Genomic DNA, 17140 nt, shown 5'->3' with positions numbered 1-17140 from the left:
GTCCGAGGCCAGGCAGGAGGAAAGAGGAAAGAAGCAAGGAGTGCAGACACAGCAGTAGCAGCAGGGGAAAAAAAGGAGAGCCGAACCGAGACCAGTAATCCAGGAAGTAACAGCCGCTGATCAGCTGGAGCTGCACACGCATCTTCATTTCCACCAGTGGAACTGCATTACACCCCGTCCTGCCTGCTGCCCACCCCTGACCGTACCCATAGGAGCCCCACACTGTTATAGTGCAGTGATGGCGAACTTTTTTTGGTTCACGTGCCAAAAAAGCATGGGCGTGCACTATTGCACATGCGTGACTGCCCACACCCACAATGCAATGCCTGGGGAGGGCGAAAACAGCTTCTGCTGTCCCCTGGAGGTCCTCTGAAAGCCAGAAACGGCCTGTTTTCCAACTGCTGGTGGGCCCAGTAGGCTCGTGTTTTGCCCTCCCCGGGCTCCAAAGGCTTCCCTGGAGCTGAAGGAATGTAAAAATGCCCTCCCCCATCCCCCCGGAGGCTCTCTGAAAGCCAAAAACTCCCTCCCAGAGTCTCTGTGAGCCAAAAATCAGCTGGCTAGCACACACATGCATGTTGGAGCTGAGCTAGGGCAACGGGTCATGTGCCAACTCCTACCCTCAAAACATCCCTACAGAGCACTGCACACCAAGACAACTAGACACAAGTACAGTTTTTCCCCAAATGCCATCACTCTACTAAACAAATAATTCCCTCAACACTGTCAGACTTTCTACTAAATCTGCACTTCTATTCTACTAGTTTTTCTCATCATTCCTATCATCCTTTTCCTCCCACTTAGGACTGTAACTTGTTGCTTGTATGCTTAATATTTTTATTAATATTGATTGTTTCTTCATTGCTTAGTTGACCCCTATGAGCATCATTAAGTGTTGTACCACATGATTCTTGACAAATGTATCTTTTTCTTTTATGTAGGTTGAGAGCATCTGCACCAAGACAAATTCCTTGTGTGCCCAATACCACTTGGCCAATAAAGTTCTATTCTATTCTATCATCATCATCATTATTATTTTCCCTCTCCCAGAGAGCCTGGGAAAAGCAGACTTCCACGGAGAGGGGCGGCATACAAATCTAAATAATAAATAAATAAAAATAAATATCAAATGAGCTGGAAGGGACCTTAGAGCCCTACATGGCATCGGACCTGAATACCTCCGGAACCGCCTTCTACCGCACGAATCCCAGCGGCCGATAAGGTCCCACAGAGTTGGCCTTCTCTGGGTCCCGTCGACTAAACAATGTCGTTTGGCGGTCCCCAGGGGAAGAGCCTTCTCTGTGGTGGCCCCGGCCCTCTGGAATCAACTCGCCCCAGAGATTAGAACTGCCCTCACCCTCCTTGTCTTTCGCAAATTACTTTAAGACCCATCTGTATAGCCAGGCATGGGGGAACTAAGACATCCTCCCCCAGGCTTTTATATTTTATGTTCGGTATGTGTGTGCTGCATGGTTTTAAATGATGGGGTTTTATATGTTTTTAATATTAGATTTGTTTCATTGTAATATTGTTTTATTATTGTTGGGAGCTGCCCTGTGTCTTCGGAGAGGGCGGCATACAAATCTAATTAATAATAATAATAATAATAATAATAATCATCATCATCATCATCATCATCATCATTATTATTATTATAGGTCTTCTAGACCAGTCCTGTCCCCCCAGGTCAAGCAGCAGAACCTATACACCATGTCAAATAAATGAGTGTGTCTAGTCAAGCCACAAGTCCCGTGCGCCCCCCTCCTCTTCACCCCAGCGCTGGCTTCAAGCCTCTTCAAAAAGAGTCGCGTTTATTTACAGGAAGCGACGTTGCTGGGCCCGAGCGAATCGTCTTCTTTCCAGGCATCCGCCTCTCCGCGGGTCCTCCTCGACAGCGCGCAACGCCGGTCAGACGGCTGGGCTCGCTGGCTCCGACTGGGCGCACGTGCTATTAGGTGGAACCCGCTCGCTAGCCGATGCGAGGGATTCCCTAGCAAGTTGCGCCTTATCCTAAGGGGGCTGCGCCTTATCCTACGGGTGGCTCTTCTTTCATCACTCCCCCTCCTGTCACCGTCTGCGCTTCTTTCGGCCGATGATGGCTGGGCGCATCCTGTGGAGCTTCTGGATCCCGGCCGCCCTGGTGTGCTGCGCGGGCGGCACCCGAGCGCTGGAGCTGGGCGACTCTTCGCCGCGCCTGGCCGAGATCACGGCGCAGAGTCTGGCGGCCGCCTCCTCTTCCTCCTCCTCCTGGACGAGCGCGGTTCCCGCGGCGGTGGAGGAAAGCTTCGGGGATGCCAACGCTTCTCGCCCGGGATCGCCTGGCAGCGGGGCCGGCCGAGCGCCTTCCCCGGCTTACCCGGCGTGCACCCGCCCGACGGAGATCAAGAAGACTTTCAAATACATCAACACGGTGGTGGCTTGCGTGGTCTTCGTGCTGGGCATCATCGGCAACTCCACCTTGCTCCGGATCATCTACAAGAACAAATGCATGAGGAACGGGCCCAACATCCTCATCGCCAGCCTCGCCCTGGGCGACCTGCTGCTCATCCTCATCGACATCCCCATCAACTTGTACAAGGTAAGGCGGCGACGAGCGCGGATCCCAGAGGGTTTTTTTTTTTAAATTGCAATATTAATAAAATGATCTCCGTTGTCACTTTTTTTCTGGCACAGGTTAAAAAAATGTCATTCTGATTTCTGCTCTCAAAAGTGTGTGTGTGTCTATATGTATGTTTGTATGTATGTATATTTGTGTGTGTGTGTGTATGTGTGTGTGTGTGTATACACACACACACACACACACACACACACATATTCTTGTGTCATGATTCCTGACAAATGTATCTTTTCTTTTATGTACACTGAGGGCGTATACACCAAAGACAAATTTCTTGTCCCATCACAGGTGACCAATAAAGAATTCTATTCTATTCTATTCTATTCTGGTCCAGTCCAGTCTTTCTATCTATCTCCATCTTCATCTTCATCCCTATCTCTATCCCCATGCCCATACATGTGCTTTACATTTAGTCCTCGACTTACAACACTTCATTTAGTGACCATTCATAATTACAACAGCACTGAAAAATGTGACTTACAGGTTAAAAAAATGACATTCGGATTCCTGCTCTCAAAAGTGTGTGTGTGTATGTTTGTATGTATGTATATTTGTGTGTGTGTACACACATATATACATACATATACACAGATACATGCATATACACACATGCATGCATGCACACACACACACACACAGATATATATACACTACTCAAAAAAATAAAGGGAACACTCAAAGAACACACCCTAGATCTGAATGAATGAAATATTCTCATTGGATACTTTGTTCTGTACCAAGTTGAATGTGCACAACAGCCTGTGAAATTGATGGTCCATCAGTGTTGCTTCCTAAGTGGACAGTTTGATTTCACAGAAGTTTGATTGACTTGGAGTTATGTTATGTTGTTTAAGTGTTTCCTTTTATTCTTTTGAGCAGTGTTTGTGTGTGTGTGTTTATATGTATATATACATGCAACGTATTTATATATGTACTGTATATGCAAAATACTTTTATACTTTTGCTGATAATGAAAAGGAAGATCGAGGAATACGGAAAAAGGAATACACACACACACACATGGACACAGATAAATAGATAGATAGATAGATAGATAGATAGATAGATAGAGATAGAGATAGAGATAGAGATAGAGATAGAGATTAGTCTTCTCATTGTTCCTATCACCCATCTCCTCCCACTTCTGACTCTATGACTATAACTTGTTTGTATCCTTATGATTTATATTAATATTGATTGTTTCCTGATTGCTTATTTGTATCCTATGACAATCATTGTTGTACCTCATGATTCTTGACAAATGTATCTTTTCTTTTATGTACACTGACAGCATATACACCAAAGACAAATTCCTTGTCCCATCACACGTGACCAATAAAGAATTCTATTCTATTCTATTCTATTCTATTCTATTCTATTCTATTCTATTCTATTCTAGTCCAGTCCAGTCCAGTCCAGTCTTTCTATATATCTCCATCTTCATCTCCATCTCTATATCTATCCCCATACACATACATGTGCTTTACATTTAGTCCTCGACTTACAACACTTCATTTAGTGACCATTCATAATTACAACAGCACTGAAAAATCTGACTTACGACCACTTTTCATAGTTACAACCGTGGCAGCATCCTTCATGATCAAGTGATCAAAATTCAGGTGCTTGACAACTGACTATCATTTGTGGCTGGTTGCCACGTCCCAGAGTCACGTGATACCCTTCTGACAAGCAAAGTCAATGGGGAAGCCAGATTCGCTTATAACCACCAGGTTACAAACTTATCAACTGTGGTGATTCCCTTAACAATTGTGACAAGAAAAGTGTTAAACTTCAGCAAAACTGTCTTAACAAATGTCTCATTTAACAGAAATTTTGGGTTCCATTGTAGTCCTAAGTTGAGGACTATTCACACACACATACACACACACACACACACACACACACACATAGTAACAAAGAAAACTGGTCATGGAGAGAATTATTATTTATTTATTTATTTATTCATTCATTCATTCATTCATTCATTCATTCATTCATTCATTTATTTATTTATTTATTAGATTTGTATGCCGCCCCTCTCTGTAGACTCGGGGTGGCTCACAACAACAATAAAACAATGTACAGTATAACAAATCTAATAATTTAAAATCACTAAAAACCCATTATTAAAAAGCAAAAAAACATACACACAAACATACCATGCATAAACTGTATAGGCCCGGGGGAGGCGTCTCAATTCCCCCAAGCCTGACGGCAGAGGTGGGTTTTAAAAAGTTTACGAAAGGCAAGGAGGGTGGGAGCAATTCTAATCTCTGTGGGGGAGCTGGTTTCTGAGGGTTGGGGCCGCCACAGAGAAGGCTCTTCCCCTGAGTCCCGCCAAATGACATTGTTTAGTTGATGGGACCTGGAGAAGGCCAACTCTGTGGGACCTAACCAGTCGCGGGGATTCGTGCGGCAGAAGGCGGTCCTGGAGATATTCTGGTCCGATGCCATGAAGTGCTTTATAGGTCATAACCAACACTTTGAATTGTGACCGAAACTGATCGGCAACCAATGCAGACTATGGAGTGTTGGAGTAATATGGGCATACTTAAAGAAGCCCATAATTGCTCTCGTAGCTGCATTCTGCACAATCTGAAGTTTCCGAACATTCTTCAGAAGTAGCCCCATGTAGAGAGCATTACAGTAGTCGAACCTTGAGGTGATGAGGGCATGAGTGACTGTGAGCAGTGAGTCCCGGTCCAGATAGGGCCGCAACTGGTGCACCAGGCGAAACTGGGCAAACACCCTCCTTGCCACAGCTTAAAGATGGTTCTCTAATATAAGCTGTGGATCGAGGAGGATGCCCAAGTTGCGGACCCTCTCCGAGGGGGTCAGTAATTCCCCCCCCCCAGGGTTATGGACAGACAGATGGAATTGTCCCTGGGAGGCAAAACCCACAGCCACTCCGTCTTATCAGGGTTGAGTTTGAGTCTGTTGACACCCATCCAGACCCTAACAGCCTCCAGACACCGGCACATCACTTCCACTGCTTCATTGACTGGAACGTGTAGTGTCCCATGCTAAAGTTTGGAGCCTGGTCAAGCATCGTTTATATGCCATATCCTGGATATAAGGAAGTGAACTTCTAATAATATTTTCTGGTCATCCTTACCACTCTATGCAGTCTTCCTGTCTGAAATGGTAATACACCCAAGCCAAACAGTAATACAATATCACAGGAGGCTTTCAGTCGTCTCTCTATAGAAGGACAGGGAAAGGAAGATGGGCTTTTCCCATATGATGGAGAAAATACTGGCCCTGCTATGCCTGTTTCACTCAAAATCTTCCTCAATAAGGTCCACTACTGCTGTATCATCGTCCTGCATCACTATATGGTTGGCAGTAAACCTTGCACATCAGTCATGGGTCAGCAAAGTGAACAATAGGACACAGCCCTGAGGAGATCCTGTGCTAAAGAACATGGAAATATTACAAATATTAGTCACAAATCGCACATAATGGAGCCTATCACTGAAAAAAACAAGAACCAAATTGCACAAATAATAAGAATAATAATATCTCAAAGAACAATATGAAATCCTTGGAAGTCTAAAAAATGAGGACCAATAATGTTCTGCCGGGCTCTCTGGTAGGAGCCTCCCGAAAATTCAAGGGTACAAATTTCAGACACACACACGTTTGAAAATTCAAAACAATGTTCTTTATCACAAAATTCAAAATTAACAAAGCACTCTTTTTGTATTGCAAAGAGCACTCTTCCCAAAACAACCGTGTAGTCTGTACAATTTTCCTTAAGCACACACACACATGTTGCTCTGCTTTGGTTTCCAAGGCGTGAAAAAGCAACAAAGTCCAGAAAACACAGGATTCCTGACAAACTCTGATCAGATATTCTTCCACAACGGCCAAATCCACATGCTGCTATTTATAGTAGCAGCCCTAATTACTGGAGCCCCACCCAAACACAGGTGGCCTCCCTTATTTCCTGTAATATGTTCTTACTTGGTCTCTTCTATGCATAATTCTGCGCTTGCGTGGGTCCAGAATGTCATCATCTGAATCAAAGGAAGATAAGGGAGATTGACTCCCTGGGCTGTGTGCCAAGCCCTCCTCTGCCGGGTCACTCCCGCCTTCTTCTTTGTCCGAGGAAACTAAACTCTGAACTGATTCTGTCGGCAATAACACAGGCCTGTGACACGTTGAAGTTTCCCCTGCATCCACCTCCCCATTCCCTGGGGCAGGAGCTGGGCCAGAGCCAACCACAACAAATAATATAAAGTTTTCTTTCTATAATGGGGAATTTCGGTGTACCTTATCTCACATTTAAAATGCTTTTTAAAATGCTACAAAGGTACCTTAGATAAACTTTGGGAACTGCACATAAATAGCCAAGTCTAGTCTACTCTAGTAAAAACCCTCCCTCTTACAGAAATTGACTATTTATTTTATTTATTTATTTATTTTATTTGTCAAACATGTGTAGGATAGTAGTTTGCATAAACATAACATAAGTAAAAAGTAATGATAAAAGAGGACAATAGAATAGTAGGACAGGGAACACAGGCAAAATGGTGTGCTTATGAGTTTGCAAGATGCAAAATTCATGGGACATTTATTTATTTTATTTTTATTTGTTTTGTCAAGTACGTATTGGTGGTATACAAAGATATGACAATATTTATATACATGATACTAGTAAGAGAGAAACATTAGGACGGGATGGGAGGCACTCTGGTGCTCTTATGCACGCCCCTTAGTGACCTCTTAGGAATCGGGAGAGGTCAACAGTGGATAGCCTAAGGGTAAAGTTTTGGGGGTTAGGGGATGATATTTTTATTTTTATTACTTTTATTTTTATTTATTTATTTTTATTTATTGGATTTGTATGCCGCCCCTCTCCGGAGATTCGGGGTGGATATTTATTTATTTTTATTTATTCATTTATTCATTTGTCCAATACACAAATACATAGGAAGAAAAAAAGACATGTGGTAATATATATAAAGGTAAAAGTGAACTTAGAGGAGAGGATATATGAAAGGAAGAGAATATATATGATAGATGAAAGAAAGGAAAGACAATTGGACAGGGGACGAAAGGCACACTAGTGCACCTATGTACGCCCCTTACTGGCCTCTTAAGAACCTGGAGAGGTCAATCGTGGAGAGTCTAAGGGAGAAATGTTGGGGGTTAGGGGTTGACACTATTGAGTCCGGTAATGAGTTCCACGCTTCGATAACTCGATTGTTGAAATCATATTTTTTACAATCAAGTTTGGAGCGGTTCCTATTAAGTTTGAATCTGTTGCGTGCTCTTGTGTTGTTGCGGTTGAAGCTGAAGTAGTCATTGACTGGTAGGACATTGCAGCATATGATCTTGTGGGCAATACTCAAATCGTGTTTTAGGCGCCGTAGTTCTAGGTTTCCTACACCCAGGATTGTTAGTCTATTTTCATAGGATATTCTGTTTCGAGTGGAGGAGTGAAGGGCTCTTCTGGTGAAATATCTTTGGACATTTTCAAGGATGTTAATGTCCAAGATGCGGTATGGGTTCCAGACAGATGAGCAGTAGTCTAGGATGGGTCTGGTAAAAGTTTTGTAGGCTCTTGTGAGTAGTGTCAGATTGTCTGAGCAGAAGCTGCGTAGGATCAGGTTAACAACTCTAGAAGCTTTTTTGTTTTATACCAAGTTAAATTGACCAACTGGAAAGTACTGAATGAATGATACTATTTGAATTTGAATCTTCTCAAGTTGCTTAATTATAATATCCAGCATCTTTTCTCACCAGCTAGTTAAACTGGCTAAGGCTACAGGAATTAGGATTGAGTCGTATCTTCAGACACACAAGTTCTTAATTAATAATTTAATAATAATAATTTATTAGATTTGTATGCTGCCCCTCTCCGAAAACTCGGGGCGGCTCACAACACAATGTACAATGTATTTCTTCCCCCTAGGCCATTACAAGTTATGCATGGAATGTTTGTGTGTATGTTTGGTTTTATAAATAAGGGTTTTTAGTTGTTTTATTATTGGATTGTCACATGTTGTTTTTATCATTGTTGTTAGCCGCCCCGTGTCTACGGAAAGGGGCGGCATACAAATCCAATAAATTATTATTATTATTAAAAGAAGACTAGGACAACTTACAGTATTCCTAAAAAATTCAAACTACTAATAATTTTTAAATTAAATGAAACCAATAAATTGAATTAAACTAATCAATGAAACTAATACATTTTAAACCAAGCTACATTCATTATGAACTGATATTTGTTACTATTCAGATTGAAGTCTTAGTTGACTTCAGGGGGGTTTCAGAGCTCTTAAATCTTTTATGTGCTCTTGCTTCCCTCTAGATAAGTGTATTTGCTATCAGTTTTTCCTATCTCTGTGTCTTCTGCATTTTGCCCTTAACAGCCTTGTATCTATTTACCAAAGCTCTCAGTCTTTAGCAAAGTTTGTCTGGAATGAATGGGTTTTTTTCTGTGTGGCTGCTGCCAAATATTCTTTGTCCTATACCTACTACTGATTATGGCTGTGTTACATTTTCCTTCATGTCTTTCTATCACTGGATTTTGATTTCTGGGTTACTTTGCAAGAGTGCATTTCAGTCTAGGGTGCAGGGTAATATTTTATGCAAATATCTGAGGGACTGCAAATTAAGAGCCCAACATTTGGTAAAAGCAGCTCTTGGCCAAATGGCCCATTGGCTGCTCTTTCTGAAAAGTTTAATAAAATGTTAGTTGTTTATTTCTTGTGGATTAGAAGGCATGTATTTACAAAACACCACATTTTGCAATGCTAACTTGCATCTTGTATTTATGTTACATTCGTGCTAAAATTGCCTGGATAAACTGATGATTAATAACAGCAATAGCAAAAGATCCTGGTGCCCTCTCAACATATATAGAACATAGAACTACGGCGCCTAAAACACGATTTGAGTATTGCCCACAAGATCATATGCTGCAACGTCCTACCAGTCAATGACTACTTCAGCTTCAACCGCAACAACACAAGATTCAAACTTAATACGAACCGCTCCAAACTTGACTGTAAAAAATATGATTTCAACAATCAAGTTATTGAAGCGTGGAACTCATTACCGGACTCAATTGTGTCAACCCCTAACCTCCAACATTTCTCCCTTAGACTCTCCACGATTGACCTCTCCAAGTTCCTAAGAGGCCAGTAAGGGGCGTACATAAGTGCACTGGTGTGCCTTTCGTCCCCTGTCCAATTGTCTTTCCTTTCTTTCACCTATCATATATATTCTCTTCCTTTCATATATCCTCTCCTCTAAGTTCACTTTTACCCTTATATATATTACCACATGTCTATTTTTCTTCCTATGTATTTGTGTATTGGACAAATGAATAAATAAATAAAAAATAAAAATAAATATAATTCTTACTATTTAAAAAGTTAACTCCAACTCATGCAGAGGAAGCCTAAGAGGCCATTAACTTGGTTTAAACAAGGTTCCAGTTGCCCCCATTAAAAATCAAATTGCCCCTCTGTGGAGCATGGGCCCCAAGTTGGGAACCACTGACAGTAGACTTATATACTGCTTCACAGCCCTCTCTAAGTGGTTTACAGAGTCAGCATATTGCCCCCAACAATCTGGGTCACTTTATTAAAAGGCTCAAATTTCTCCGCCTTATTTTTCTTAAATTATCTGCTGTCTCACATCTGTATAAATCAGTGCTGATGGTTAGCATTCAGGTGATGTTTATAAAAGTATATGGTGACTTTTACATATATTTAGAGTGCTCTATTTTTTCAAATTATTCTTATATCTCCTCCAAGTATTTATAAAAAATTGTGACTATTTGTTTGCTCTTCCTGACATATTTATATAGCCTATGATGCGAACACAGTAGAATAGAACAGATCAGAATAGAATAGAACAGAACAGAATAGAATAGAATTCTTTGTTGGTCAAGCATGATTGGACACACAAGGAATTTGTCTTTGGTGCAGATGCTATCAATGTACATAAAAGAAAATGTATACATTTATCAAGAATCATGAGGTACAACACTTAATGATTGTCATAGGGTACAAATAAGCAATCAGGAAACAATCAATATTAATAAAAATCTTAAGGATACAAGCAACAAGTTACAATCATACAATCATAAGTGGCAGGAAATGAGTGATGGGAATGATGAGGAAAAACTAGTAGTGCAGACTTAAAATAATAATTTGACAGTGTTGAGGGAATTATTTGTTTAGCAGAGTGATGGCATTTGGGAAAAACTATTCTTGTATCTTGTTTTGAGGGTAGGAGTTGAAACAGTTTGTGTCCAGGATGTGAGGGGTCAGTAAATATTTTCAAAGGCCCTCTTTTTGACTCGTGCAGTATACAGGTCCTCAATGGAAGACAGGTTGGCAGCAATTGTTTTTTCTGCAGTTCTGATTATCCTCTGAAGTCTGTGTCGGTCCTGTTGGGTTGCAGCACCAAACCAGACAATTATAGAGGTGCAGAAGACAGACTCAATAATTCCTCTGTAGAACTGTGTCAGCAGCCCCTTGGGCAGTTTGAGCTTCCTGAGTTGGCAAAGAAAGAACATTCTTTATTGTGCTTTTTTGATGATGTTTTTGATATTAGGTCTTTTAGGCCTTGATATATGATATACCCTAGAAATTTGAAGGTCTCTACTGTTGATACTCTGTGGTCTAGTATTGTGAGAGATGGTAGGATGGGGCCCAGGGGAAGAGCCTTCTCTGTGGCGGCCCCGGCACTCTGGAACCAACTCCCCCCAGAGATCAGAATTGCCCCCACCCTCCTCGCCTTTCGTAAGCTCCTTAAAACCCACCTCTGCCATCAGGCATGGAGGAACTGAGATATTCTTTCCCCCTAGGCCTCTACAATTTATGCATGGTATGTCTGTATGTATGTCTGGTTTTATAATAAGGGTTTTTTAGTTCTTTTAGTATTGGATTGTTACATGCTGTTTTTATCACTGTTGTTAGCCACCCCAAGTCCACGGAGAGGGGCGGCATACAAATCCAATCAATCGATCAATCAATCAATCAATCAATAAACAAACAAACAAACAAACAAACAAACTCTACCAACATTTCTACTGTTTTGACTGTGTTCAGTACAGGTACTACTTGACTTACAAACATTCATTTAAGGAACATTCAAAGCTTCAATGGCATTTTAAAAAGTGACATGATCAGGTTTCATAATTATGACCATTGCAGCATCTCCATGATCGCATGGTCAAAATTCACATACATGGCAACTGGCATATGGTTAGGATAGTTCTACTCTCCCAGGACTAGTTTCCAACGAACAAAGCCATTGACGGAAGCCAGATTCACTTTAATGACCATATGATTTGCTTAACAACTCGTGATTTGTTTAACAATTGTGGAAAAGAGGTCAAACAATGGGGCAAAACTCACTTAACAACTTCCTTGCTCAGCACCATAAATTTTGGGCTTCATTGTGGTCATAGGTCAAGTACTACCTTGCACACAAAGATAGATCAGTGTGTGATCTAATTATTTTGCGCAGTTTTGGAAATCCAACCGAAGGGAAACCGGTGTGGACTATACCACTGTGCTGTATTGGCATAAGCCAATCTACCAGAAAATATTAGGTGACTTATCGTGTTCTTTAGGGCTGTATGATACTTATTTATTTATTCATTCATTCATTCATTCATTCAGTCAGTCAGTCAGTCAGTCAGTCAGTCAGTCAGTCAGTCAGTCAGTCAGTCAGTCAGTCAGTCAGTCAGTCAGTCAGTCCAATACACAATGAGGGATTTAGTGGGTATATTATGTGGGTATACACATAGTAAAATACATGATGAAGGTTATAGAGAAGATATTCATAGTAAAATATATCTAAGAAATAATAGAAAAGAAGGTATAGTAATAGAACATATCAATGAAAGAATAGAAGAAGAGATATAGCAATAGAAGAAAGGAATAGGAGATATAGGAGAGCAATAGGACAGGGGACGAAAGGCACTCTAGTGCACTTGTACTTGCCCCTTACTGACCTCTTAGGAATTTGGATAGGTCAACCGTGGATAATCTAAAGGTAAAGTGTTGGGGGTTTGGGGATGACACTGTGGAGTCCGGTAATGAGTTCCACGCTTCGACAACTCGGTTACTGAAGTCATATTTTTTACAATCAAGTTTGGAGCGGTTAATATTAAGTTTAAATCTGTTGTGTGCTCTTGTGTTGTTGTGGTTGAAGTTGAAGTAGTCGCCGACAAGCAGGACGTTGCAGCATATGATCTTGTGGGCAATACTTAGATATTGTTTAAGGCGTCTTAGTTCTAAACTTTCTAGGCCCAGGATTGAATTTTAAAAATGGCGTTTCAGAGCATCTGGACAGTAAATGTGATACCGTATTTTTCAGATTATAAGACGTACCTCCCCCCCCCCTAAAAGAGAGTGGAAATGTCGGTGCATCTTATATACTGAAAACATCCATTATTGCTGTCCTGAAGACCAGCCCCCACATCCCATTTTTGGACAGAGAGTCTGGGAAGCCTGCAGAGAGCTCCTGGGTGCTGGGGGAAGGTAAAAATGCTCCCATTTTGTGAAAAATGGCCTGTTTTTTTGCAAATATGGGGCTGTTTTTGCCTTCTAATTACCCCATCTAGCATGACCGGAGGAGAAATTCTGGGAGTTGAAGTCTGCTAATCTTAAAGCTGTCAGGTTTGAAGACCCCAGGTTAGGGATGCAAGAGTCTTCAAATCTGACAGACTTAAGACTTGTGGACTTCAACTCCCATTCCTGAGCTGGAGGAGGAATTCTGGGAGTTGAAGTCCACAAGTCTTCGAGCTGTCAAGTTTGAAGTTTGTAAAAAGTCCACATGGTTGTAAAACGTATACATGTTTATAAAAAGTATTCCACTACACTGGTATTTTATTAAATAATATATTACTACACCATTTGGTTTAGAATACTTTTTTCCTTGTTTTCCACCTTGAAAATCTGCGGAGAGGGGTGGCATACAAATCTAATAAATAATAATAATAATAATCTAGCTGTGTTTTATACTCTGGTGCGTCTTTTACTCCGAAAAATACGGCATTTGTCTGCAAATCTTTAAAGTAGTTAGGATGCTTTCAGGGATGGCATACAGTAGAAGCTGGTCAAAACAGCTGCATGGTTTGTGGTAACCAGCAGTTGATTTTAAAAGTTGCAGAAAAGTTTGTTCTCATTTCTTTATGCTTCAATGAACCACACAATCCTAATATATTTTAGCAGGATTAGGGTCACTGTGACTACACCTTGGATATTTGTCATCTCTGTTTGCTAAGTACAAACATCCTCTCCCTGTTGATTCTATCAGAATAATAATAAGGATGTTATGAATGAAAAGTATTATTAATGTATTTTCTTAAGTCATTACATGCTACCTGAGCTTGGTTCATCTTGGCAACTTTAAGATTTGTGGACTTCAACTCCCGTTCCTGAGCTAGCATGACTAGAGGCGGAATTCTGGAAGTTGAAATTCATAAGTCTTAAGGTTGCCAAAGTTGGAGACCCCTGATTTAATCTAATTCATACTTGGATCATGAAGATATCCTTGCCTCATTTTATCCTCCTTTTATTAAGGCTTCAGGTCCTAAAAGAGTTTTCCCCAATTTTTATTCATTTTTTATTTATTTATTTATTCATTTGTCCAATACACAATACATATGGAAGAGAATAGACATGAAGTAATATATATAAAGATAATATGTAAAAATAGAGGAGAAGATATATGAAAGGAAGAAAATATATATGATATATGAGATAAAGGAAAGACAATTGGACAGGGGACGAAAGGCACACCAGTGCACTTATGTACGCCCCTTACTGACCTCTTAGGAACCTGGAGAGGTCAACCGTGGATAGTCTAAGGGAGAAATGTTGGGGGTTAGGGGTTGACACTATTGAGTCCGGTAATGAGTTCCACGCTTCGACAACTCGATTCGTAAAGTCATATTTTTTACAGTCAAGTTTGGAGCGGTTAATATGAAGTTTGAATCTGTTGCGTGCTCTTGTGTTGTTGCGGTTGAAGCTGAAGTAGTCATTGACCGGTAGGACATTGCAGCATATGATCTTGTGGGCAATAGTTAAATCGTGTTTTAGGCGCCGTAGTTCTAAGCTTTCTAGACCCAGGATTGTTAGTCTATTTTCATAGGGTATTCTGTTTCGAATGGAGGAGTGAAGGGCAATTCTGGTGAAATATCTTTGGACGTTTTCAAGGGTGTTGATGTCCGAGATGTGGTATGGGTTCCAGACAGATGAGCAGTATTCTAGGATGTGCTTCAAAGGTATTCAGTGTCAACTTCTATAATCTCCAGTTAGTATAGAAGAGGAGAAATATGGATTTGCAGTGCAAAACAACTGAAGGATCCTGGTTTTTTGGGGGAAAGAGCTGTCTTACGAGAACTTTCACGAATTGGAATTGATTTGTATTCTCACCTTTATTATTTCTTTTTAAAATAAACAACTCAAGGTGGCATGCATACCCAAAACTCCTTCCTCCTCCCAATTTCTCTACAAGTTTCCCCCGTGAGGTGGGTTTGGTTGAGAATGAATGACTGGCCCAGGATAACAAATAACAACAACAGAGTTGGAAGGGATCTTGGAGGTCTTCTAGTCCAACCCTCTGTTTAGGCAGGAAACCCTACACTACGTCTGACAGATGCTTATCCAACATCTTCTTAAAAACTTCCAGTGTTGGAGCATTCACTTCTGGAGGCAAGCTGTTCTATTGATTAATTGTTCTAACAGTCAGGAAATATCTCCTTAGTTCTAAGTTACTTCTCTCCTTGTTTGGTTTCCACCCATTGATCATCCAGATCATACAGCCACCTTTCATGCCTGTGGTGAGACAAAACTCAATCTCCTGATTTTGTGGCCAGAATTTTAACCATGATACCAAACTGGCTTGCTAATTAATAATTATTTGTATTTATGTCATTCAGTGGGTAATCTACGAAAATAGACTAACAATCCTGGGTCTAGAAAGCTTAGAACTACGACGCCTAAAACACGATTTAAGTATTGCCCACAAGATCATATGCTGCAACGTCCTACCAGTCAAAGACTACTTCAGCTTCAACCACAACAACACAAGAGCACGCAACAGATTCAAACTTAATATTAACCGCTACAAACTTGACTGTAAAAATATGACTTTAACAATCGAGTTGTCAAAGCGTGGAACTCATTACCAGACTCAATAGTGTCAACCCCTAACCCCCAACATTTCTCCCTTAGACTATCCACAATTGACCTCTCCAGGTTCCTAAGAGGTCAGTAAGGGGTGTACATAAGTGCAATAGTGTGCCTTTCATCCCCTGTCCAATTGTCTTTCCTTTATCTCATATATCATATATATTTTCTCATATATCATATATCTTCTCCTCTATTTTATATTTTTCTTTATATATGTTACTTCATGTCTATTCTCTTCTATATGTATTGTGTATTGGACAAAACAAACAAACAAACAAACAAACAAACAAACAAATAAATAAATAAATAATCAAGTCTACTTTGAAATTGCTCTGTCTTCACCAGGCATACATCATAGCAACAGTTGTAATCACAATTCAAATTTCTCACAGTTATATTGATATTGAGGTAAATAAGAGGCCCACTTCACATGTACAGCGTAATTGAAGACTATCCTTCAAAAATTATCCAGAAGTTATTTGAATCTACAGTATTCACAATAATACTCTACCATCCATCAAAGCTGCCCTTTCAGCATTCTTGGCGCAGAGGATGGTAAATGATGTCACTGCTTTAAGATTTATATCAGCTTTAATCTTTGGGCAAGATCCAAAGCAAATCTTCCCAATAGTCCTCCAGATATGCGCAGCTGTACACAGTACTCCGAGCCAGATGCATGTGGCCAAGTCACATAGATCTTCCAAGGCATGTCCCAAATTATTTATTTCCAAGACTGTTATTACAAATTTGATGGTACTACAATGGGACTATTATAATGATTCAGGATTGATATTACGGTATGAAGCTGACACTCTTACAAATGGAATAATTATTACAATCCAACCAAAGATTTAATATGGGCTTTACTAGACCAATAATCTGACATCAGATCTAGGCAAGAAGGGCAATTTGGATAGTCAGGCAAATCTTGAAAATAAAACATAGGTAATGTTGTATTAAAACAAGTTACCATAGAAAATATTTCAGTTATAATTGTTCTCTTGCAGAATCTAAAATGCTAAAGATCTCCACCAGTAGTGGGTTCTAAAATTTGTTACAATTGGTTCGTGTCTGATTCTGCACATGTGCAGAAGCATTCTGGGCGGGTGGGCGGAGCCTCCCATTGCCAGCGCTATCGGTTCGCAGAACCGGGAGCAACCCACTGCTGATATCCATCTATCTGCAAGTATAGTTAGTATTAGGCACTATGCAATATTTCAGATATGAAGGGGTAAAGGTATTTGGAGCACATGAAACTCTCACGTTGCATCTGCTGGCAACTCTACAAAGCAGTTGTAAGTGGGAGCAATAGAACCATGTTACATGTTGCAATATGTGATATGTGAAA

General features: G+C 40.6%; 1 protein-coding gene across 1 annotated transcript in view; it reads left to right on the top strand.

The window, feature by feature from the left end:
* The first annotated feature begins 1823 nt into the window (after positions 1-1823).
* The window catches only part of EDNRB (endothelin receptor type B), a 37285-nt gene continuing 21968 nt past the window's right edge, over positions 1824-17140 (top strand). Inside the window, exon 1 of the mRNA XM_070751252.1 lies at positions 1824-2575. Within this exon, the coding sequence (XP_070607353.1) occupies positions 2090-2575 (486 nt within the window). The 5' untranslated portion in view covers positions 1824-2089. The remainder of the gene's footprint in view (positions 2576-17140) is intronic.

This window comes from Erythrolamprus reginae, chromosome 4 (assembly GCF_031021105.1).
Source record: "Erythrolamprus reginae isolate rEryReg1 chromosome 4, rEryReg1.hap1, whole genome shotgun sequence".
Taxonomy (NCBI): domain Eukaryota; kingdom Metazoa; phylum Chordata; class Lepidosauria; order Squamata; family Dipsadidae; genus Erythrolamprus; species Erythrolamprus reginae.
The sequence above is the reverse complement of the archived record's forward strand: the minus strand, read 5'-3'. Positions and strand labels throughout refer to the sequence as shown.